The 25,222-nt window shown below is 50.0% G+C and overlaps 1 protein-coding gene across 1 annotated transcript in view; it reads left to right on the forward strand.

Annotated features, from left to right (window-relative positions):
• Zan (zonadhesin) overlaps nt 1-22,578 on the forward strand; it is an 84,341-nt gene extending 61,763 nt beyond the window's left edge. The window contains 24 exon segments of the mRNA XM_041648071.1: nt 89-233; nt 664-881; nt 2,466-2,595; nt 2,981-3,198; nt 3,597-3,738; nt 4,603-4,820; nt 6,031-6,172; nt 6,558-6,775; nt 7,357-7,498; nt 7,718-7,935; nt 8,655-8,796; nt 8,891-9,108; nt 13,761-13,902; nt 14,075-14,319; nt 15,088-15,217; nt 15,939-16,110; nt 16,594-16,764; nt 17,930-18,069; nt 19,313-19,512; nt 19,605-19,743; nt 20,401-20,541; nt 22,209-22,320; nt 22,415-22,458; nt 22,541-22,578. Coding sequence (XP_041504005.1) covers nt 89-233; nt 664-881; nt 2,466-2,595; nt 2,981-3,198; nt 3,597-3,738; nt 4,603-4,820; nt 6,031-6,172; nt 6,558-6,775; nt 7,357-7,498; nt 7,718-7,935; nt 8,655-8,796; nt 8,891-9,108; nt 13,761-13,902; nt 14,075-14,319; nt 15,088-15,217; nt 15,939-16,110; nt 16,594-16,764; nt 17,930-18,069; nt 19,313-19,512; nt 19,605-19,743; nt 20,401-20,541; nt 22,209-22,320; nt 22,415-22,458; nt 22,541-22,578 — 3,825 coding nt within the window.
• The last annotated feature ends 2,644 nt before the right edge of the window (nt 22,579-25,222 follow it).

Genomic DNA, 25,222 nt, shown 5'->3' on the forward strand with positions numbered 1-25,222 from the left:
ATTGAAGCTCTTCAGACAGGAGGTGAGGTTGTGTCCCTGGAACAGCCTCTCTGTCCTCACTCCCTTTCTCTTCCCATGGCTTCTGCAGGCAGGCAAGACCTGGGTCTCTAGTGGCTGCACCCAGAGCTGTACCTGCATGGGAGGGGTTGTCCAATGTCGCAGCTTCAACTGCCCCCCAGGGACTCAGTGCCAGAATGGCCCAGATGGCAACATTAACTGCACCAAAATCATCAGTAAGAGGGCAATGGGGATGGTAAGGAGGGTGTGCTTGTGGCTGCAGGGATCAGAGACAGGGCAAGGAGCATAGGTAGTCTCTGGCTTCAGAGGCTGGTCATGAGAACTAGCACAATACAGAGGAATTTGGGGGCCCCACTCTGAATTGCATCCCTTTTTAGTGCTAGTCTCTTTAGTACTAGGTTCCCACTGACTTGGGAGATATATTCATTTGTTCTCTCCTCAGGGCTGGCACCCAGCGCATGATCAGCAAGTGGTTGCTGGGTGAATTGCAAAGGAAAAAAAAAAAACCAAACCAAAAAAAAAAAAAAGCAGACAGCACAAATTGTGTTGGTCATTTGGTCATTTATCCTAGCTCAGTTTCTGCAGCCTCTGTATCTTTGGGCCCCTCTGTCCCCATCTGCTAACACTACTCTCTCTCCTTCATAGATGTGAAGTGCCCCGCCCACAGCCGCTACACCAACTGCCTTCCCTCCTGTCCACCTTCCTGCTCAGACCCAGAGGGCCTCTGTGGGGACACCATCCCAAAAGCCCCCTCCACCTGTAAAGAGGGCTGCGTCTGTAGATCTGGCTTTGTGCTGCATAACGACAAATGTATACTCAGAATTCAGTGCAGCTGTAGAGATGCCCAGGGTGTTCTCATCCCGGTGAGTCTGTGCCAAGTGTAAGCCTGGTGGACCTGGGCAGATGGCTCAGTAAGGACATGATTAGAATCTCTACAGCCCGGCGAACTGATTGCCAGAGGCCTTTATGTCATCTCAGGGTTTTATGTGAGATGGGAGGTAGGGATAGGAGAATCCCCAAAATTTAAGGGCTTGCTAATCTGTGTTGTCTGATATCTGAATATGGGATGAAAGATGATACCAACATCCAAGATTTGTCCTCTGACCTCCACACATACGTGTGCCATCGTTAAATAGAGAAACACAAAGATTAGTTTTTTAAAAAGTAGGGGCTGGAGAGATGGCTCAGAGGTTATAAGAGCACTCACTGCTCTTCCAGAGGACCTGGGTTCAATTCCCAGCACCCACATGACAGCTCCAGTTCCAGGGGACTTGACACTGGTGGCAAAAGCACATAAAATAAAAGTAATTTTTTTTTTTTTTTTTTTTTTTTTTTTTTTTTTTTTGGTTTTTCGAGACAGGGTTTCTCTGTGGTTTTGGAGCCTGTCCTGGAACTAGCTCTGTAGACCAGGCTGGTCTCGAACTCACAGAGATCCGCCTACCTCTGCCTCCCGAGTGCTGGGATTAAAGGCGTGCGCCACCATCGCCCGGCAATAAAAGTAATTTTAAAAAAAAGTAGTGTACCTGGAACTTGGCTCCAGAGATAAAGGCACTTGCCTATAGGCCAAGTCAATTTCTTGAACCTATGTGGTGGAAGGAGAGAAATGACTCTAGCAAGCTGCCTTCTGATGACCATGTATGTACATGTGTGTGCACACACAAAGAAAAATATAAATGTAAAATTTTTTTCAGCGTGAGATTGGTAGCCATTTCTCTTTCCCTTTGCTTTTGTCCATCTGGGGTTCTCCTGTATTTATGGCTAATCCTGCAGTGTGAAACTTGGTTGTGTATGGCACATGCTATGTATGTGTTCTATCATTTAACCACACATCCCCTTACATGTTCATCACTTGGGGATTCAAGGCAAATACTGAAAAGCCTTGCTCTATAACTGAGATATGCTCCCAGACCCCTACAGGAAATTTCTTAGCCACAGTTCTACCACTGAGCCACACCCCAGCCCCTCACTGGGGGATTCTAGGCAGGGGCTCTACCACTGAGCCACACCCCAGCCCCTCACTGGGGGATTCTAGGCAGGGGCTCTACCACTGAGCCACACCCCAGCCCCTCACTGGTGGATTCTAGGCAGGGGCTCTACCACTGAGCCACACCCCAGCCCCTCACTGGTGGATTCTAGGCAGGGGCTCTACCACTGAGCCACACCCCAGCCCCTCACTGGGGGGTTCTAGGCAGGGGCTCTACCACTGAGCCACATACCTATCCGTCATCTGGAGATTCTACATAGGCACAATCCCACTGAGATATACCAAAATTCCCTGTTGTAAATAGTTTTTCCAGTATTTTCCACCTGCGATTGGTTGTTTCTATAGAATGAAACCTGTGGACAGGGAGGACAAATGTGAGCCCTTCAGACAGGGCACAAAGTTGTCTCCCTAGAACTACCATCTCTAGATGTCTACTTCTTTTTTCTCTCCATGATCTCTGCAGGCAGACAAGACCTGGCTCTCCAAAGACTGTACCCAGAACTGTACCTGCATGGCAGGAGACATACGTTGCTGGAATTTCCAGTGTCCCACTGGGACTCACTGCAAGGACAATGATGATGGCAGTCATAATTGTGCCAAAGCTGATAAGGAAAATGGAGAGGGTGTGTTTGTGGCTGGTGGATCAGAAATAGAACAAGAAGGAGCTGTCTCCTGGGCCTGAGAGATCAGGATACTGAGTACCACAGTGGGGAGGTTTCTGGGGACCCACAGCAGGGTCTCCTCTCAGCTTTCGTCTGCTAGTCATTTGGCTCCCACACTGACTTGGGAGACCCACTCTTCTTACTTTCTTCTCTCAGGACTTGGCACAGTTTATGCTCACTAAGGGTGTGCTGTATGGATAAACAAAGAGGAAAAATCACAAGCTCTTCTTGCCCTGTCCCGCGTAGTTTCTTTAGTCCCTACTTCCTAGGCTCTCTGCAGCCCCGTACACTGACTTCATATCCTTCCACCCCGTAGCTCTGCAGTGCCCAGACCGCAGCTACCACACCAGCTGCCTTCCTTCCTGCATCCCATCCTGCTCCAACCTGAACGAACACTGTGAGGTCACCAGCCTCAAAGACCCCTCCACCTGCAAGGAAGGCTGCCTCTGTCAGTCCGGCTTTGTGTTCAACAGGGACAAGTGTGTACCCAGAATTGAGTGTGACTGCAAAGACTCCCAAGGTGCTCTCATCCCGGTGAGTGAGCTTAGAGTCTGGGACTGGGGTCTTCCTTCTTCCCCTGTTCTGTGTGCCTGGGATGTACATGACTATATCACTGGCCCCAGAGATGTTCAGATCCCGGAACATAGGAGCGTGCTCTTCCATTGAGCCATATTCCAGCCCCTCACTGGGGGATTCCAGACAGATAATCTGTGGCTAAGACCTGTTCCCACCTTCTTCCTAGTGGAGTCTACATAGGCCCTCTCCCACCAGGCAGCTCCAGATACAATTTTCCCCTGGTTCTGTACTTAGCTGACTTAATAGCCTGCAGGTAAGGAGGGCAAATATAAGCCCTACAGACAGCAGGCTAAGCCTGTCTCCTTACAGCTGGCCCCTTTGTCCTTACTTCCTGCATCCTCCTGTGACTTCTGTAGGCAGGAAAGACCTGGATTGCTGCAGGCTGTTCCCAGAGATGTACCTGCATGGGAGGACTTATTCAGTGCCGGGGCTTCCAGTGCCCCTCAGGAACTCAGTGCCAGGACATCGAGAATAACAGCAGCAGTTGTGCTGAAATCAGTAAGGAACCTCGAAGGGAGATGAAGAGACTGTCCTCATGCCTGGAGGAAGCAGAGGCAGGGCAAGAAAGCGCCCAGGCCCCTCCCTGGGCTCGGGAGTTGAGGAGCTGGAGGAATAACATGGTGGGAAGGGATTCTGGAGACTGTGGCTAGGCTGTGTCCTTCTCAGTGTCAGTCTCTCCGTGGTCATGTCACGGTTCATTTCTGTTGCTGGGATACCATGTGCTGTGACAAAAAGCAGCTTGGGGACAAAGGGCTTCTTTTGGTTCACAGTTCCAGCCCATCACTGTGGGGACTTAGAGAGTTAATCACAGGCACACAGACAAAGGGCAGTGCATGCATGCCCGCTCACTCGCATTTAGCTAGCTTTCTCTACTCTATACAGCCCAGGGCCAAACCCAGGAAATTCTACTATCCACAGTGGGCTGAATTTCCTATATCAATTAATGTAGTCCAGACGGTTCCAGTCTGATCTGGACAAGACTTATTACAACTCTTCCTAGATGATTCTACATTGTGTCAAATTGATAGTTAAAACTAACCATCAGAATTAGTGTCCCGTGTTACCCTGGGAGATCTGCCTTTTCTTACTTTCTTCTCTTAGGGATTACCACGTAGCCCACGTCAGTAAATGTTTACTGAATGGTCCCTTCCCAGTGCTAATCTCTTAATAGTTTCCCATACTGAGTTGCGGAAAACCATTCTTATTTTCTTTCCTCAGGGCTTGGCACAGAGTCCATGCTCTGCTGAATGAATAACAATGAATGAGTTCTGTTAGCCACTCTGCCCGTCCTTGTTTCTCTAGTCCCTGCTTCCTAGCCCACCCCATCCTCTCCACTAACCTTGTTCTCCCTCCACTCCATAGCTGGACAGTGCCCAGCTCACAGTCGCTATACCAGCTGCCTTCCCTCCTGTCTGCCTTCTTGCTTGGACCCCGATGGCCTCTGCAAGGACACCAGCCCCAGAGCCTCCCCCACTTGCAAGGAGGGCTGTATCTGTCAATCTGGCTACATACTGAGCAGTGACAAGTGTATTCCCAGAGCTCAGTGCAGCTGCAAAGATGCCCAGGGTAACCTCATCTTGGTGAGTGGGCCTCTGAAGTTGGGTGGGGGGAGGTTGAAGCTGAAAATGTGAAGAGGATCTGAGTTCTTTTTGTTGTTCTTGTTGTTTTCCAAGACAGGCTTCTCTGTGTAGCCCTGACTGTCCTGGAACTCTCTCTGTAGACCAGGCTGGCCTCGAACTCACAGAGATCCACCTGCCTCTGCCTCCTGAGTGCTGGGGTTAAATATGTGTGCCCCCACGCCCAGCTGAGGGTCTGAGTTCTAATCTTCATTATTCATGTAAACTGAATGCGATAGCCTGTGTCTATACTCCTAGGGCTGCACTGAGCAATGGGAGGGACACAGCAGAATCCTTTCAAATTTGGGGGCCAGTTATTCTTCTGTATCCAGAGGTAAATGACAACAAGGGGGAAGGCATGTCTCATTACAAGGTAGAAAGTCATACCCAGCACCTGAGCTTGTCCTCCTGCCTCCACATGTATGCACACCTGCTCTCTCACGCAAGAACATTCACACAAGCACTAAGATTACCTACCCTCACCCTGAAAAAAAAGTTAGATTGTTGATGACCTTTTCCTTTTGTCTATTTCTCTCCATGTTGGATAAATCTGTCTGTATGGCTGGCCCTGGTTTGTGAAGATCAGTCAGGGAATAGAAAATGCTAGACAAATGTTCTCTGAGCACCTTAGCTAGCCCTTCTTTGAGGGGTTCTAGGCAGGAGCTCTACCACTGAGCCACATCCCAGCCCCTCACTGGGGGATTCTAGGCAGATGCTCTACCACTGAGCCACATCCCAGTCCCTCACTGGGGGATTCTAGGCAGATGCTCTACCACTGAGCCACACCCCGGCCCCTCACTGGGGGATTGTAGGCAGGGGCTCTACCACTGAGTCACACCCCAGCCCCTCACTGGGGGATTCTAGGCAGGGGCTCCACCACTGAGCCACACCCCGGCCCCTCACTGGGGATTCTAGGCAGGGGCTCCACCACTGAGCCACACCCCAGCCCCTCACTGGGGGATTCTAGGCAGGGGCTCTACCACTGAGCCACACCCCAGCCCCTCACTGGGGGATTCTAGGCAGGGACTCTACCACTGAGCCACTCTACCCGTAAGTCCAGATGCAGTTTTTCTCACTCTAGTAGTTGACTCAGTAGGTGTGGAACTTGCAGATTAAGCTTGGTTCCTTAGAATCATCCTCTCCTCGCTTCCTTTCTCTTCCCTGGCTTCTGCAGGCAGGCAAGACCTGGATCTCCAGTGGCTGCACCCAGAGCTGTGCCTGCATCAATGGGGCCATCCAGTGCCAAAAGTTCAGCTGCCCCTCGGAGACCCACTGCCAGCATAGTGATGATGGCAGCAGTAACTGTGCCTCCAACAGTAAGGGAGCTGCTGGGAAAGGTGGTGAGGGTATACTCTTTACTGGAGGAATCAGAAGCAGGGCAAGAGGAACCTAGTCTCCTGGGCCTTAGAGATGGGAGGTAGGAGCTACCACAGAGGGGAGGGGTCTGGGAACCCACAGCAGGGCCTCTGCTCAGTGTGTCTCCCAGTGGTTCAGCCCCCATGTTGACTTTGGAGGGCCACTCTCAGGAATCAGCACAGTCCGTGCTCACTATGCGTTTGCTGAATGAATGAATAATGAAGGGAGGGGAAACCCACAAACAAACTCTGTTGGTCATTCCTCCTAGCCTGGTTTCTGAAGCCTCTGCTCCCACCATCATTCTCAGGCCCTCTCCACTAACACCACGCCACTTCCATCCGACAGCCTTTCAATGCCCAGCCCACAGCCACTTCACCAACTGCCTTCCTTCCTGTTTACCCTCCTGCTTGAATCCCGATGGGCACTGCGAGGGCACCAGCACCAAAGTCCCTGCCGTCTGCAATACAGGCTGCCTCTGTCAACCTGGCTACGTGCTGAATAATGACGAGTGTGTGCCCAGAATCCAGTGTGGCTGCAAAGATGTCCAGGGCACTCTCATTCCAGTGAGTGAGCGTGAAAAATGGGATTAGTGGGGGGGGGGGTGAAAACTTCGGTTCAAGTCCCCATAATCCATTTAAACTGGGCACAGTGGTTTGTAATCCCAGAGCTCCTGCCGAAATATGGAAGGTACAAACAGGACAACCCTCAGAAAGGTGCAGGCTAGACAGTCTGGTGTACATAGTAGTGAGCATCATCCAAACCAAAATGGGAGAGAGAAAGAGAGAGGGAGGGAGAGACGGGGAGAAAGAGAGAGAGAGAGAACCTGTTCTGGTGCAAAGTAGAATGAAAGACCAACACCTGAGAATGTCTTCTGCCCTTCAGGAGTACATGCGCACCCACACATGCGTGAACACAAATGTGCGTGCGCACACAAACACATTTCTGAAAGTGGTCTTGGGAGCCATTTTCCCCTTTTATCTGTCTTGTCACGGGACGCTCCTATCTCTATGGCTTGCCCTGGAGTTGAAGGGTAGTCAGTTCTTGGCATATGCTGGACCAGTGCCCTACTGCTGCTCTGTCCCCTTGCACTGAGCTACACCCTCTGCTGTTCACTGGGGACTTTGTCCTCTTGTGGCTTCTACAGGAAAACAAGACGTGGATCACTGGTGGATGTACCCAGAGCTGTACCTGCAGAGGAGGGACTGTCCAGTGTCATAACTTCAAATGTCCAACAGGGTCCCATTGCGAGTACAATAAAGATGGCAGCAGAAGCTGTGTCACCAGCGGTAAGGATGGGGGAAGGGTCAGAGAGAGGACAAGAAGGAAGGTAGTTCTCTGGGGACACACAGTCCATACTCGGTAAATCTTTGCTGGATGAATAACAAAAGGGGCAGAGGAAGCCCTCAAGTTTCTTAGTTGTTCTGCCCACCCTGTTTAACGTGGCCTCTGCTTCCTTGGGCTCCTCTGGTTCTCTGCACTAATGCCACTCCCTTTCCGCCACAAAGCTCTGAAATGTCCGGCCCGCAGCTTCTACACCAGCTGCCTCCCATCCTGTCTACCTACCTGCTTGGATCCAGAGGGCCTCTGCCAGGGCTCCAGCCCCAGGGTCCCCTCCACCTGCAAGGAGGGCTGTGTCTGTCGATCCGGCTACGTGCTGCATGACGACAAGTGTGTGCTCAGAATTCACTGTGGCTGCAAGGACGCCCGGGGCAACCTCATCCAGGTAAGCAGGCCTGGAGACTGCCATGAGGGAATGGGAGTTGGCTCCGTGAGTTGCTCTGTAAATGTGAGGACCTGAGTTGAGTTCCCACTACCCATGGAAGCTGGGTACAGCTGTCTGAGACCCCAGTTTTCTTATGATATAAGAGGTGACACCTCAACATGGATGTATCCCATACTCTCATACACGCACGCACACACACGCACACCTAGATTTTTAAGGTTAGGATTAGAGCTTCTTTCTCTGTCTCTCTGGATACTTTTACTTATATGGTTAGCTCCGGGGTTTGAAGGTTTTAGAGTCTTGGCACGTGCCAGGGGACTGCTCTGCCACTAGAACCACATGTCCTAGTGTTCAATGGAGGATTCTAGACAGATGTTCCTCTGCTGGACCATACCTCTAACACTCACTGGGGGATTCTAAACAAGCACTATACCTGCCACTGGGTACCGCCAACATTTCACTAAGAATTCTGGGCCAGTACTCTAACTACTACTGGGTCACACCCCCTGAGCCATGTTCCCATCCCTCACTGAGTGTTCTAGTCAGGCTCAGTTATGCCCACAATCCCAGTGGCAATTTAAAAAGAATTTTTTTGTCATCTGTAGTTGGTTGACTCAGTGGATATGGAACCTGCAGATGCATAGGGCAAATGTAAGACCCTTGGACAGAAAACTAAGCCCTGTGTTCTCTCTTTCTTTCCCTTCTGGTTACTTCTGCAGACCGGCCAGACATGGATCTCTACTGACTGTACCCGGATTTGTGCGTGCAAGGAAGGACTCTTTCAATGCCAGAACTTCCAGTGCCCCTCAGGGACCCACTGCCAACAATATCAAGACGGCAGCAGTAACTGTGTCTCCGATAGTAAGGGAGCACATGGGAAGGGAAGGACAGAACCAGCTCGTGGCTGGAGAAATCCGAGGCATGGCCTGAGCCCCATTCTTCTTCCACCCCACAGCTCTGAAGTGCCCAGCCAACAGCCTCTACACCGGTTGCCTTCCCTCCTGTCTGCCTTCCTGCTCCAACCCAAATGGCCACTGTGAGGGCGTCAGCCCCAAAGACCCCTCCACCTGCAAGGAGGGCTGTGTCTGTCGACCTGGCTACCTGCTCAGTGAGGACAAGTGTGTACCCAGAAACCAATGTGGCTGCAAAGATGCCAAGGGTGACCTCATCCCAGTGAGTTGGTGTGGATCCTGGGATGGCGGGGAGTGGGGGGCAGGCACCCTCTGCCTTTCTCAGCCTTGGATGCGCCTGTTTATATGGTTGGCCCTGGAATGTGAAAGCTGGTAGACCTTAGAATGAATTTTAATTTTTGTTTTTTCATTTTTCAAAGATAAGGACTCCTGTAACTCAGGCTGGTCTCAAACTCACTGCATACCTGAAGATGGTCTTGCACTCCAGGTCCTCACGGGGATGACAGGCTGCCCCACCATGCCTGGGTTATGTGGTGCCTGGGGTGGAAGCCAGGGTTCTGTACATCATAGGCAAGCATTCTACCAACCGAGCCACATTCCCAGCCCTCATAGATTGGGAACTGTGTCAGGGAATCCCTGCAGCTGAAACCAAGGTAGAGGGTGACCAAACAGGAAGAACTTTGCTGCTCCATTTCCTCCTACAAAGCCCAGGGACCTGACTTTGATCCCAGAAACCACAGGAGAATGGGCTACTGAAAGAAATGTCCTCTGGCCACCCCTCCCACACACATATGCTATGGCATCCAATGCCCAAAATAAGTATTTTTTTTCTATTTTTTGAAAGTCAGATGTAGTATTATTTACTTGTAATCCCAGCATTGAAGAGGTGGAGATAGGCAGATAGATCTCCGGGGCTCACTGGCCAGCCAACCTAGCCTACTTAGCAAGTTCAAGACTTAATGAGACACCCTGCCTCAAAGAACAAGGTGAACAGTTCCTAAGGAAAAGCTTGTCCTTTGGCCCTCCTCTACACATGCACATGCAGATATGTGTACATGCATGCACACACACACACACACATGAACACATGCATTCACACACATACATCCACACACAAGTAATAAGTAAAATACATAGTACTGATATATCTTCCTATTTGATTTAAATAATTCTACATGAATTATAATAAGACTATGTAAAGTTATACAAATTGTTGGGAATATTTCCTAACCAAGCCACTCTGCCAATGCAAAATAATCCCAATCAAACCAAATCAGACCAAATTAAAAGATATCCAGGTTTAATTAGACACCTGCACTCCTGGGTGGCCCAGAGGGGAACAGGAAGTCGCCAATGTGACCACCAGAGAGGAAAAGGGAAAACCTCATGTTTATTTTCTGGGGAACAATCTAAATAGCCTGTGGGAGTAGTCTTGACCTTTCTTGGAGAGGGGTCAAGGATTGGCGGGCTACCTTGACCCTTCTTGGGGAGGGGTGAAGACTGCTTGTATAAGAGGTGACAGCAAGCTAAGGTGATATTTATGACCAACATTTTAGGCTCTCTTTGGAAAAAGACTGGCACTGTCTCACTTGTTGATGTTGGTGAGGCTGGACCTCCATGGTGTGACATAGAGGACGAGCCCCCATGGGGGCATTGTGATTTCCAGTGTCCAGGTTGCTGGCAGATAGGGCATGGCCCAATGCAATATTGTGCCAAATGGCCATTTAGAACACCTTTTTTTTTTTTTGATTTTCGAGACAGGGTTTCTCCGTAGCTTTTGGTTCCTATCCTGGAACTAGCTCTTGTAGACCAGGCTGGTCTCGATCTCACAGAGATCCACCTGCCTCTGCCTCCCGAGTGCTGGGATTAAAGGCATGTGCCACCACCGCCCGGCTAGAACACCTTTGAAGCAGCTTACTGGCAAGGTTGACTTAAGCTGAGCTCTGCTGGGATGGAGCCTTGTGGTTGACTTCCCATATCCCCCTTCCTGGAGTCCTGTTGGCCTTAGGGCAGCTGCTATGGCCTCATCTGTCAGGAAGACTCAGCTTTCTCTTCTGGGGCATTAAAAACTTTAAAGGCCATTTTCACCAATTCTTGTATAGGATTTAACTTTTCTCTAATATCTGGTGCTGACTGAGAAATTAAATGGGTAGCTAGGACCATGGCTCCTGCAGGGGAGGCTAGATCCAGCCTTGTATATTGGACCATGCTCTCTTGTAACCTATTTTAAAAAATGGCTAGGTTTTCGTCAGCTAGCTGTGTGATCTCTTGAAGTTTGTCAAAATTGACTACTTTTTCTGAGACCATTTCCATACCCTGAAGGAGGCAATGAACCATGATGCCCCGCCTCTGTCAACCGCTTTGGCCAGGTTGGTAGTCCCAGTGTGGTTCTGTGGCTGGCACAGCTACTTCCCCCACAGGGACCGTACAGATGAGTCTGGTCTGCATACTGTCTAGCTACTGCCTGAATTCTACTTCGCTCCTCAGGAGTGAGAGTAGAAGCCTGGATGACATAGAAGTCATGCCAGGTTAGATCGTAGGCCTGGGACAGACAGTGAAACTCTTTCATATAAGCAGAAGGATTAGCAGAAAAGGAACCCAGCTGCTTTTCTCTCTGAGGAAGATCTGGAAGAGAAAAGGGAACATGGACTTTAATAATGCCATTGGCTCCCGCTACTTTCCAGAGAGGACAGAGAAGGACAGGCTTATGGTGGGATCTGATATGAAAGGAGACCAGGGAGGATTGGGGGAGTCAACCCATTGTGCAAAGGGGGTCTGAGGGTAGGAAGATGTGGTGGAGGGGGGGGAGAAGGTGGGTAAGGGGAAAGTTGACCTTGAACTTCAGGTTTGGCTAGGGAGGGAGTAGGTGAGGGTGAGTAGGGAGAGGAATATGAAGAATGTTGCTCTATAGGGGGTTGGGAGTAGTGAGGGTTCCAGGGAGTAAGTGAGGGGCCAGTGCCTCTGGCTGCATGGTCAAGGCCTAGCTATCGGGATCTCAGTTCCAAGATGACTGGAAATCTGGAGGCACCGTGAACCTAGCAACAAAAACTGGTGCTGCAAGACACTGGCTACTGAGGGAGGGGCAAGAATGCATTGCCCAAAAATCGTGAACACGAGAGAGTTCTGTCCATTTGTCTCCACAACAACAAAAATTTTCTAGGTCTTGAAGGACAGTAAACTCAAGGCTTTTCTCTGGTGGCCATCATGTCCCATTGTCAAGATCGTACTGAGGCCAAATCTTAGTGTATAGAGAAATTAGCCGCTTGGGACAGATTGAATCAGACAGATTTATAAAGACTTTTTAAGAGACATTCCAGGGGCAATAACGGATCTAGCTTTGAATTGCAAGCGACCATTTTAAAAGTCTATGCCCAGTTGTGTGGCTCAAGTCTATCACAGTGTGTCCACTGAAATAACTCTTGGGCCCAAACAGGGCTGTGAAAATCAATTGTCAGGTGTCCCTGCACAAACAAAATTCACCTCAGCAAAAGTCTCAGCTTTCACCACGTGGGCGAGGCTTTTGGCGCGGACCGCATCTTCCACAAAAGCCCGAAAATCAAGAAAAGTAAACACAAACAAAACCCTAGTAGTATAGGCACGAAAAAGATACTCACTACAATGAAGCCTATCTAGCCCGGAGCCAAATTTAGCCTGGCGGAGAGCTGAGTCGGAGAGCTGAGTCGGAGGAGGGTAAGGGCGTTTCCAACACGTGACTGTGGACCCGCGGGAAAAACAACCCCTTGGTGGGACCTCAAAGATGTTAGGAATATTTTCTAACCCAGCCACTCCGCCAACACACAATAATCCTAATTAAACTAAATCAGACCAAATTAAATATATCCAGGTTTAATTAGATGCCTGTGCTCCCAGGTGACCCTTAGGGGAACCGGAAGCCGCCAACACCATCACCCACCAGAGAGCAAAAGGGAAAACCACTTGTTTATTTTCTGGGGAGCCATTGAAATTGCCTGTGAGAATGGTCTTGACCTTTCCTGGGGAAGGGTCAAGGTTTGGCAGGCTACCTTGACCCTTCTCAGGGAGGGGGTCAAGGTTCAGAGAGCACAGGGGAGGGTCCTCCAAAGTTGAAGGCTGAGGCTGGGATTACACAAATAGTTCTTCTGTATTATTTAGGGAATAATGACATAAAATTACAAGTAGATTTTCTTTCTAGAACCTAGGGCCTCATTCATGGTAGTGATTAACTCTACCCCTGACCCATACTCTAGCCCTTCACTAGGAGATTCTAGGGGCTCTACTGTCTGTGCCCCAGCCCCTCACTTGAGGATTCTAGGCAGGGGCTCTACCACTGAGCCACACCCCAGACCCTCACTGGGGGATTCTAGGCAGGGGCTCTACCACTGAGCCACACCCCAGCCCCTCACTGGGGGATTCTAGGCAGGGGCTCTACCACTGAGCCACACCCCAGACCCTCACTGGGGGATTCTAGGCAGGGGCTCTACCACTGAGCCACACTGCAGCCCCTCACTGGGGGATTCTAGGCAGGGGCTCTACCACTGAGATCTACCCCAATCATAGATACAATTTTTTGATATTTGGACCATGTGGTAGTTTTATTTTATTATGTTTTCTTTTTATTTGTTCTTCTCTCGCACAGACTGCATCCTTCCTTCCCTCCCTCCCTCCACCTCCCCTCTTCCCCAGATCCACTTCTCCTTTTCTGTTCAGAAAAGAGCAGACCTCCCAGGGACACCAACCAAACACAGCCTTGCAAGCTACAGTAAGACCAGGCACATATAAAAGCTGGAGGCAATTGTTTCAAATATTTTGGCTTGATAGACATGGGACCTGCAGGTAGGGAGGTCAAATGCAAACCATTCTCATGGAAGCTAAGCCTTTCTCTTTAGAATTACCACCCCTGTCCTCACTCCCTTTCTCTTCCCATGTCTTCTGCAGATAGGCAAGACCTGGCTCTCCAGTGGCTGCACCCAGAGCTGTACCTGCATGGACGGAGTTGTTCAGTGCCGGAATTTCATCTGCCCCACAGGGTCCCACTGCCAGCACAGTGATGATGGCAGCAGTAACTGTGCGGCCAACAGTAAGGGAGCTGTTGGGGAGGGGAGGGGAGAGGAGCTCTGGTGACTAAAAGAATCAGAGGCAGGGCCCCTGGCCTAAGAGGGAGGATAATCAGAAATACCACAGTTAGGAAGAGATTCTGGGAGACCGGTAGCTGGGCTGAGGTCCTTTCCAGTGTGCACATTTCTTGACAGAACTGGAAAAATGTACCATCTTTGGGGACCCCTATTACCACACTTTCGATGGCTTCTCCTACCGCTTCCTGGGTCGGATGAACTACTATCTCATAAAGACAGTGGACAAACTCCCAGAGGGGATGGAGCACCTGGTCATAGAGGGGCGCAACAAAATATCCCCCAAAGGGAGTCCAACCTTGTATGAAGTGACCACCAACGTCTATGGCTATAAAATACAGCTCCAAGAAGGGCTGGTGGCTTTGGTGAGTAAAGGGGCAGGACCAGACCTGAAGGGAACCTGGAGACCACTGTAGACCGTCTGTGGTTAGCAAAACCAGAGTGCTCCATTGTCAGGGAGTTTCCAGGGGTGCAGACTGCTCTTAGAAGTCAGAGTTGGTGCCACTTCCCGGAAGAAAAGTGGCGCAGGGCAGTAGGGCTGGGAGGATGAAGGGAGCGAGGGGGCGGAAGGGAGGATGGCGTGCATGTGGTAATGGGGCTGGTTAGAAAAGCGGCATTCTTTTACACTTATTTCAATTTTAAATATTTATTTATCATTTATTTATTTATGTGTGTCTATGTAAGTATATCCACATATGTATGAGTGCCCACAGAGGCCAAAAGGTGTCATGAACCCTGAATCTAGTGTTATAGGTAGTTGTGAACAGTCCAACGAGGATTCTGGGAACCAAATGCAGGTCCTCTGGAGACACTGTCAACCTATGGGTCATCTCTCTGTCACACTTTCTTATTTATTGTGCGTGTGTGTGCATGTGTGGAGGTCAGAAGGCATCTTGGAGGAGTCAGTTCTCTGAGTCCACCGTGTGGGTCCTGGAAGTCAACCTCAGGTCCTCCAGATCAGTGGCAAATGCCTCTACCCACTGAGCCATCTCTCTTTCTGAGTGTTTGCAAGGAAGGAACTGAGGTATAAAGGGACGTCTCTGACACTGGCTGGGCAAAGCCAGGTGCAGACAACAGCAGCAGTGAGTGTGGCCCACTTAGCACGCTGTGCAGCTGCAGTCTTCCATTTCAAGGTCAACAACCAAAAGGTGGCAATCCCCTACGGTCCAAATGACCACCTGTGGGTCCTCCTGCGGGCGCAGCGGCTGTTTCTCATCACTGACTTTGAAATGGTGGTGGACTTCGATGGGAAGCACAATGCAGGTAACTGGGGCACAGACTCAGACCGCAGAGGACCTGTCTCTGAGCCAGGCATAATGCGTAATCCCAACCCTTGGGAGCCAGAGGCAGGAGGATCTCCAGTGAGATTGGGGACAATGTGGTCTACATCGTGAATTCCAGCCTATTCAGGGCTTATAGTGCAATACTGTCCCAAAGAAACCCAGCAAAGCAGTGGTGATGCACACCTTTAATCCCAACACTCAGGAGGCAGAGGCAGGTGGATCTCTGTGAGTTTGAGGTCAGCCTGGTCTACAGAGTGAGTTCCAGGACAGTCAAGGCTGTTACAGAGAGAAACCCTGTCTTGAAAAATGAAAAAAGAAAAAAAGAACCCAATCAAACCCTAACCAAGAAACTGACAGTGCAGGTGTGGAGAAGCTAGCCTCAGCTACACAGCTGGAGCACACCTGTAGTCTCTGCAGTCAGAAGGTGGATGTGGGAGGGTCAGGAGTGTGAAGCTAGCCTCAGCTACACAGCCTGTTTGAGTCCAGCTTGGGCTATATGAGACCCTGTCTCAAAAATGAAAATAGCAACAATAAAGCCAATAACCACAGAACAATAGGAACCCCATTTCTGGGATGGAAAGGCACAGCTCAGATAGGTCAAAGGAAGATGTGTTTTACCTGGGAATAGAGCCCCCAGCCTGAAAGGGAGACTCAGATTGTGGAGGGAAGAACAGAGTTTGGCTCACTACTTTGTCCTGCAGTGATCTCCTTGCCTACCATGTACCGTGGGATGATACGGGGCCTGTGTGGAAACTATGATAAGGACCGAGACAATGACTTGATGTTGCCCAGTGGAACACTCACCTCAAACATCAATGCCTTTGGCAACAGTTGGGAGGTGAAGATGGTGAAAGCCCTCTTACGATTGCCAAGGTGAGGGCTGGGGATTGGGAGATGACTAAGAGTCTCTTTCACTGGAGCTGTAGAGGATTGGACCTGTAGACTTGTGCACATAATCTGAGCCACACTCCTTGCCCCTTACTGAGAATCAAAGCCAGGTGCTCTACCACTGAGCCACAGCCCAGCCCCTCACTGGGGGATTCTAGGCAGGGGCTCTACCACTGAGCCACACCCCAGCCGCTCACTGGGGGATTCTCTTCAGGCACTGTCCCTCTGAGTTGGGTATCTCCTACCCAGCAAATCTCTTTTTCCACTGCCTTAACCCTCTGGTCCTCAACACGGACGCACCTTCTGTCACTCGGTCTCTTAGTGACCAGTGGGAACAGCTGCTCATTGGAAATCCCCATGTGCCCTTGTCCTTTCCTTCACTTTTCTGCACACTTGTTGTTTTTATTTTTTCCCTCAAGTTCACCTCCCTCCCAAAACTCACACAGCCCCTTGCCATCCCTACTTCAGGGCCCTACCAGCAGAAGATGGGGGAGAGGAAGAGTCTGACCCTCTGCCGTCAGAGTGCAGCCCAGAGCAGACAGCGCTCCTCAGCAGCACCCAGGCCTGTAGGGTGGTGGTGGACCCCCAGGGTCCCTTTGCTGCCTGTCACCAGATTGTAGCCCCAGAGCCCTTCGAGCAGTGAGTTACAGGCCCAGTACTCACAAGAATGTTCCAGATTCCTGCTGTGGTTTTCCTCTCTGACCCCCTCTAGCTCTGTGGACTTGGTTCTTCTCCCTTGTGACCCCATTTCCTACTGACTCCCCCCATTCTACATCCTGTTTTTCTGCAATCCTTTATCCCCACGCTACCCCTCTAGCCTGCCGACTTTCTGTGTGGGGTTCTGGGCCCCTCTTCTCTATTTTATTTTTAATCCATTTTATCCTGTATTTATTTAGGTCTCGTGTAGCCCAGGCTAATATATGCCTAAGGATGACCTTGAATTTCTGATCCTTCTGCCTCCACCTCCCAAGTGCTGGGATTACAGGCATTTGCCACCACGCCTTGCTTTTGTGGTACAGGGGATGGAACCCAGGGCTTCACGCATGTTAAGCAAACACTCTACCAACTTGGCCGCCTCCTCAGCTTTTGCTTATTATCTATTTGGGGGGATTTGCGAGGGGAATGGGCACACACTTGTTTGTTCAGTGTATGTGCCGTGTATGTTTACATAGGTCAGAGATCGACTTCAGGGGCCATCCACCTTTCTTTCCTTTTTTGTGAGTGTTGGGTCATCAAGAGTTAAAGTCCGGTGTCCTGATTTCTCTCTTTGCCCTATTCCTTTGAGACAGGGTTTCACACCCAACTTGCAGCTCACTGAGTATTTTTTGGCTAGACTGTGAGAGAGGTGAACCACATTGATCCTTTTGTTTTTAATCCCTGACAAAGCTGGGATTACAGGCATGTGTGGGATTCAAACTCAATTCCTCATACTTGATCAGCAGGTACTTTTTCCTAGTGGCACCTCCCCAGCTTCCACATTGTTTTGAGACAAGTCTCTAACTTGAGCCTAAGGCTGACTGATTAGGCTAAGATAGCTGGCTGGTGAGCCTCAGGGACCCTCCTGTTTCCCCTTCACCAGCACTGGAATTACAAGCACCTCACCACACCCTGCTTGTTTTTAGCATGGATACTGGGAATCAAACAGGCCCTTTCTTATTCTTGCAAGGCAGGCACTTGGTCAGCTAAGCCATGTCCCCAGCCCCCAGCCCCCAGCCCCTCGCCGGGGCCCTTTTTCCACAAGGCTGGCTCTCCTTGCTCCCCCTCTCTAAAGCACACCTACTCCACCCCTCCCCTTCTACCCCAGACACTGTATGTCCGACGTGTGCACTGGTTGGAAAACCAAAGAAGAAGAGGAGTTTCGATGCCGGGTCCTCAGTGGATACGCAATCATTTGCCAGGAGGCAGGTGCCAACACGACTGGCTGGCGGGACCAGACGCACTGTGGTGAGGCTCTGTTTCTGCCCAGCAGCCGGCTCTCACTCTTCAGCCATTCTGCTGTCTGCTCAGCTCTGCTGCTGCCGCCGCCCTCACCGTGGCCTTTCGGCCTTGATTCTTCTACCCCTAGTTCAAGGCAGCAAGTGATTCCAGACTGACCCCTCTCCCATCCACTCCTCTGCTGTCCAATCCCCTCCTCCTCTCTGCCCATTTTTTTATGTTGTTGTGTTTTCTCTTTTTTTATTTTTTGTATGTTTATATATGTGTGTGTCCATGTGTGTTTGGATGCATGCAGACATATGTGTGGAGACCAGAGAATAGGAACCATTTACTTTGTTCTTTTGTTTGTTTGGTGGGGGACAGTTACATTTCTTTATTTTGTGTGTATGTGTGGGTGCACATGTCCCACAGCACACATGTCCCACAGCACACATGTGAAGGTCACAAGACAGAAGACAACTTCCGCCATGTGGGAAGGGATCCAGTCAGGTCGCCTTCACCCACTAAACCATCTCACTAACCCCACCTTGTTTTTTAAGACAGGGTCTCTCTCTCTCTCTCTCTCTCTCTCTCTCTCTCTCTCTCTCTCTCATCCAGTGCCTGGTGATGAGGTAGTGCTGCCTGCCTATCAACCCCCAGGTTTCCTCAAGTCCCCACACCTGACTTGAGCAGAAGCGCTTTAACCGCCGCGCTATCCCGTGTATGCTTCGGGGTGGATTTATTTTAAAACTTTACTGATTTTTATTTGATTTATATGTATGAGTGCTTTGCCTGCATGCGTTCTGTGCACCGTGTGCACCCTGAGGCCCTGAGGTGGGAGGAGGGTGTCAGAGCCTCTCGAGCTGGAGTTACAGGTGGTCCTAAACTGCCATGTGGGCGCTGGGAGCAGAACCAGCATCCTCTGCAGGATCGAGCTCCTGACTGCTGAGCTCTTTCTCCAGCTCCTGTTCTTGGCTTTTGCGTCAAAATCTCACTCCATAGCCCAAGCTGGCTTCAAGCTCCTGGTGCCCTTCCTGATCAGCTCTTGAGTGCTGGGATTATGTGCTGCTGTACCCACCCTACCTTGTCCATCTGTTTTCATCAAACATCGTATGTTCCAGACAACACTTGAGGTGGAACAGGCCTGCTCGCCCTAGCTTCCCTGTGTCCAGGGAGCCCTGTGCTCTGTTGAATGACCGTATACCCTGCTTTCTGTTTCTTACTCACCAGTCCCAAGGCCAGCCAGCTCCTAACCATGCTTCTATCCCCTCAGCCATGACATGCCCTGCCAATACTGTGTACCAGCCCTGTATGACGCCCTGCCCAGCGTCCTGTGCCAAATTTGTGACCCCCAAGGCCTGTGAAGGCCCCTGCGTGGAAGGCTGTGCCACCATCCCCGGCTACATCTACAGTGATACCCAGAGCCTCCCAGTGACACAGTGCGGCTGCACCACCAATGGCCTCTATTACAAGGTCTGGGCAGCGGAGGCCTGGGAATCCAGGTATGGAGAATGAGATCTAGGATGAGTCTAGAATGTCTGCTGCCTTCACTTCCTCTTTTCCAGCTAGGTGACAGCTATGTGACTGATGACTGCTCCCAGCATTGCACCTGCGCAAGCCAGGGGACCCTGCTGTGTGAGCCCTATGGCTGCAGGGCTGGAGAGGCCTGCACCGTGGCCAACTTTACTCGAGGCTGCTTCCGGGGTGAGCCTGGGTCCTTGTGGTCTCTAACACCAGGCTTACCCTCCCTCCCTGAGTCAGATTCCTGCCCGGGTGGGATTCCTGCTTGATGTCAGGAAGTCTGAAAAGAACCATCTCTTAGCAGGCGTTTAGTACCGGCCGTGCAGAGCTCTGCCCCAGGATAGACTTTGATCCTTACCTAGTGGAAAGCACAACACCCCACTTTATGAGCAATGAAAATAGGGTTCCAGACAGGTACAGTGGTGCATGCCTTTAATCCAATCCCAGCACTCAGGAGGCAGAGGCAGGCAGATCTTTGTGAGTTCAAGGCCAGCCTGGTCTACAGGGTGAGTTCTAGGACAGGCTTTAAAGCTACAGAGAGACCTTGTCTTGAAAAACAAACAAACAGACAAACAGACAGACGAGCAAGTGGGTGAGAGCTGAGGAATGGCACCTGAAGTTGACCTCTGGACCTTCACACACACACACACATGCGGGGGTTCGGGAGGCTAAGCAGATTCCCTGAACCCAGGGTAGCAGGGTTAAGACTTAGATTGCTGAGTGGCCCCCAGAGCAGCTTTGGTGACTGCTGCTTTCTTCCTGGGGCCTGTCCCACAGCCAGGCATCTCCTACACTGTGAATATCCTATTGGGATCCCCTCACACCCTTCTGCCCTTGCAGATAGCCCTTGTCTACAGAACCCCTGTCACAATGATGGCCAGTGTCAGGAGCAAGGGGACACCTTCATCTGCCATTGTGACCTGGGTTATGGAGGAGAATTCTGCACAGAACCTCGGGATATCCCATCCAGAAAAAAGCTAGGTAACAACCACATCCCAGGCCTGTGTCCCACTGGCCATTGCCACAGAATTACTGTTTTTAATTTTCATATACATTGTATCTATTATATATTACTTTTTTAAAATTTTCGTGTATCTTATATATTAATTAATTTTAATTTATTTAACTTTGATTAAATTTTTTTACAATTATAATATCTGTTATATATACAGATATGTGATGTGGTGACAATGATAGGTATACTATACAATATTAGTAATCTATCACAAGCTATTATATATAGTATAATAAGTAATATAGCATAAGCAATATTGTGTATTATATACTATAGGGAATATTTAAAATAATTACTTATCACATATAGTTTATGATTATATATAAATATTTTGGGTGCATTGTATATTAATATACTTTAAATTACATTGTGCTATATATTTTTATATATGGAAAATATGTATATTTCTTATAAATAAATAACAAATATATATGGAAAGTCAAAAGGTGATGGAGAGGTCCTGGACAGGAATAGCCAGAGTGAAGCAAACAGGTGCGGGGTGGAAGTTCAGCCAGGTGTGTGCTAATAATCCTAGTACAAGGGAGGTGGGAGTATAGGGTCAGAACAAGTTCAAGATCATTTTCAGCAAAATAGTGAGTTCAAGGCCAGCCAGAGCCACGTGACATCATGCTGCAAACAAATCAATAAAACAAGCAAATAAACAAGAAGCGGGGGACTGGGGAGGTAATACAGTTACTTGTTCTGAAAGAACAAAGACCCAACTTTGATCCCCAGAACCACACGAAAATTTGGGTGTACACTTGTAATCCTAGTGCTGGGGAAGGAGGATTGTGCTTGAAGAATACCAGCAGGGGGTGTCTTTTGGCCTCCACATGTGTGTATAAACACACGAATAGACATCTGCTCCTGTACACACAGACACAGACACACAGACACACACACACACAAACACACATAGCCTCATACAGTCTTAGGGAGTTGTGACTGCGGATAATAAGGGCTATTGGACAAGGGCATTCAGATCTTCGAGTCCCTGAGCCTCCTGGAGGAAGAACTAGACATCCAGAGATTTAGGAGACCAAGATGCCTTAGGCTGACAGCTAAGGACCTGAAGGCAGTGCTCCCTCCCATTTCCCTCAGCCTCCCACCCTTTCACCTACCCCTGTCGTGGGGGAGGGTGTGAATATGTACAGGCACAGTCTGCACAGGAGGCCAGAGGACAACCTGGGTGTGGCTGTTGAGATGTCTCCCACCTCTTAGTTAAGACAGGGGCTCAGTGAGTCAACGTGGCTGTCTCCAATTTGCCTCCTGAATTTGATCCCTGGGATTCAGATGGTAATAGAGAACTAATCCTGCAGGTTATCCTCTGACCTCCATGAGTGCATGCACACACACATGCACGCGTCCACGCACGCGCAGGTACACACACACACACACACACACACACACACACAGAGTCTCACTGGCCTGAAACTGAACCAGTGTCCAGGAATTCACTTGTCTTCACCCACTAGGGCTAGGATAAGGGGGGCCTCTTGCTATTGCTGGGAAGACAGGCATGAGCCACCACATCTGACTTTTACATGGGCCCCAGGGTTCTGAGCGTGTAAGGCAAGCACTCTACCCACTGAGCCCACTCCCAGCCCCACTGCTATTTCCTTTCTACACTCAGAATCATCCAGCTTACTGGCCATCCTGCCAGGAGTGCTTGTGATGCTCTTAGTCCCCGTCTTACTGCTTAGAGTGTATATTTACGTGAGAACTGCCATAGCGAGGAGGAGGAGGTAAGTCCTGGTACAGGGAGTGAACGGGCAGTGGGAGGGTGGGGCCTAATGCACTCAAAAGCCGTGCTCCTCATCTGTTCCCCACCACCTCTAGGGAGAAACTGTTGAGACGGAATAGACATAGGCTGGAGGATACAGGTAAGAGCCAGCTCTGGGGGCGTCAAGTCTTGGCCAAGAGGTGAGTCCTCCTCCAATGTGGACTTCCTTGCTCTCTCCTCAGATGTTCCAGAGCCTGCCTTCAGAGCCACCAAGTTCTGACTTGTCCTCAGAAAAACAGATGAAATAATTTATTTTTTTAAATATTTTTTTACATTTGTTATTGTGTGGCTGTGTGTTATGTATATGTGGGGTGTACATGGCTCTCAAGTCTGGCAATTTGTGGGAATCAGTTCTCTCCTTTTATTTTGTGGGATGTAGGGATTGAGCCTGGGTCACCACACTTCACAGTGAATGCCTTCTCCACGGAGATATCTCGCTATTTATTTATTTACTTATTTTATGCCCTGGCAATGCTGAAGCATGCATGGGCAGCCCATGTATGGAGGTTCTATTGAATTTGTCCATATTGGGTTTCATGATCTAAATTTATGAGGATGACTGACCAGGTCTCTTTCTCAAGAAGGTACCAAATCTAATTACAGACAGTTGTGAGCCACCATGTGGTTGCTGGGGAATTGAACTCAGGACCTTTGAAAGAGCAGGCAGTGCTCTTAACCACTGTACCAGCTCTCCATACTTAATGCTTTTAGATATTTTAATCTTTGATGCCCCATACTTAATGCTTTTAGATGTGAATTTCCCCTGATTGTGGTGGAGGCAGTTTGTCTGGGAGACAAAGAGGTATGTGTGGGTCCCTAGAGGCTGGATGCTGTGCAAAGGTCCATAGGGAGAGAGGCTCAGGGCTCAGGAAGGAGAGGGTCACTCACTGAAAGCCAGACCGGTGGGCCACTCAGTCCTGACAACCAGCAATGGAAGACAGAAGGGGCAGGGACGGAAACTCCTGGAAGGAAGGATGAACTGTGGCCCCAGAGCCCTGCAAGTCAGGAGAAAAGGCTTCCCGTGCACATGCTTTGTTTGTTTGTTTCTTTCTTTGTTTGTTTTTTTAGGACAAATTATTATATAACTGAGGATGACTTTGGACTTGCCCTGCCTCCACCTGTTGAGATTACAGGCACATGTCACTGTTCATAATTTGTGTGCTGGCGCTGGAGCCCAGGGTTCTATGAATGCTAGGCAAGCACTCTGCACCTGAGCCATTTCTCCAGTGCTCATCGTACATTTTCTTTACCACAGAGACCCCATTTTAAAAAACATGTGTGAGTGTGTGCACATATGTGTCCGTGTGTGTACAGGTGCTGTTGTGTGACACCGTTCCTGTAAAGACATGAACAGACATCTGCTTATCCCAGACAGAGAACCAACAATGGACCAAAGTGGCAACACCACCCAATTCCAGCGTGGTGAACTAATGAGTGTCGATGAGCGGTCACAGCAGCCGTGCCGGCTCATGGAAGCTGGAGACCCGGTGCTCGCCGCACAACTTGCAGGCAGCCTGACAGATTGGAGGGCATCCCCAGCTTGTCCGAGTGTTCTCAGCAGTCCTTACTGCTGATATAGGCTGGGCCAAGAGGAGCCTAGTGCGTCTGCTCGGCTCGAGGGATGTCCTGAATTGTTTACTTCCTGAGCCTGCGGGAGCTTCCCTCTGAACACCCCGAGTCAGAACTTTGCTTTATTCATTGTGTGTGCGTGTGTGCGTGTAGGAGAGAATGTCTGCCGTATGTGTGCAGATGCTCATAAAGCCAGAACCTGAGGACACTGGAGTCACAGGCAGTTCTAAGCCAGCTGCTGTGGGTGCTGGGAACCAAACTCAGATCCTCCGGAAGAGCAGCAAGTGCTCTTAAGCATGGAGCAGTCTCTTCAGCCCAACATCCTGAACCCTATCACGCTTCTCGCCCAGCAGCTGCACAGTTCCCTGTGTACACACTCACGATATAGCAGGAGAGGACAGCCCTGCTGTCATTCCTCAGGCCCCTTCCACCGTCTCTTTGCCCAGCAGCTAGGCTAGCTGGCCAGCCAGCTCCCACATATCTATCCACCTATCTTTCCCGGCCGCTCCCCACTGCTGTTGTACAGTGCGCACTGCTACGTCAGGCCATGGGGATAAATGGGCAACACTTCACCGAGTCATCTCTCCAGCACCCAGTGGGTTTTATTTGTTCTGATGCTCACACATACGTGTAGAGGTCAGAAGACAGCTAGAGGGGGGTCAGTTCTCTTTACCTAGGCACCAAACTCAAGCTCGGCAGCAAGCATCTTTACCAGCTGAGCCATTCACTGCTATATGCCCCTTTCTTAAGGTGGCTTCAGACTTCCTCTATAACCCTAGCTGGCCTCGCACTCATTGTGCTCAGAGTCTTCCTACTTCAGGCTCCTGAGTCTAGGGACTCCACAGGTCTAAGAGCCCAGGTTCATGGAGGACTCGGCCTCTGAGTTCCTCCACTAGGGGGAAGCAAGGCTATTCCGGGTTTTGTTTCTAATTGGCCTCCTCCCAGAGGGTGTCACACCCTCTTCATTCCTCCCTTTCTCCAAAGAGCCCTTCAGTTGGTTACCATGGAAACTGTGGGTGGGGTTACAGGCTTTGGGAGTCCTTCTGACAACCCAAGTAGAAAGGACCACCACCTAGCCCAGCCAGAGAAGGCCAAGGTGTATACTTTACACCCTGAGAGTCTGTCTCCTTCTAGGTTCCTCCTTGCTTAGGCAAAACCCAGTGGTGGATCGGACTGTTAGGACCTCAAGAAACTGGGACTTAGCAGGTTGACACATGCCCTGGGGAGATATGATTAATCCATCTGTGTGACAACTAGACCTTTGGGGACCTTTCCTGAAGCCAGCCAAACCCAAA

This window comes from Microtus oregoni, unplaced genomic scaffold (genome assembly GCF_018167655.1).
Source record: "Microtus oregoni isolate MIOR12 unplaced genomic scaffold, Mior012 000003F_ref0000135, whole genome shotgun sequence".
NCBI classification, from domain to species: domain Eukaryota; kingdom Metazoa; phylum Chordata; class Mammalia; order Rodentia; family Cricetidae; genus Microtus; species Microtus oregoni.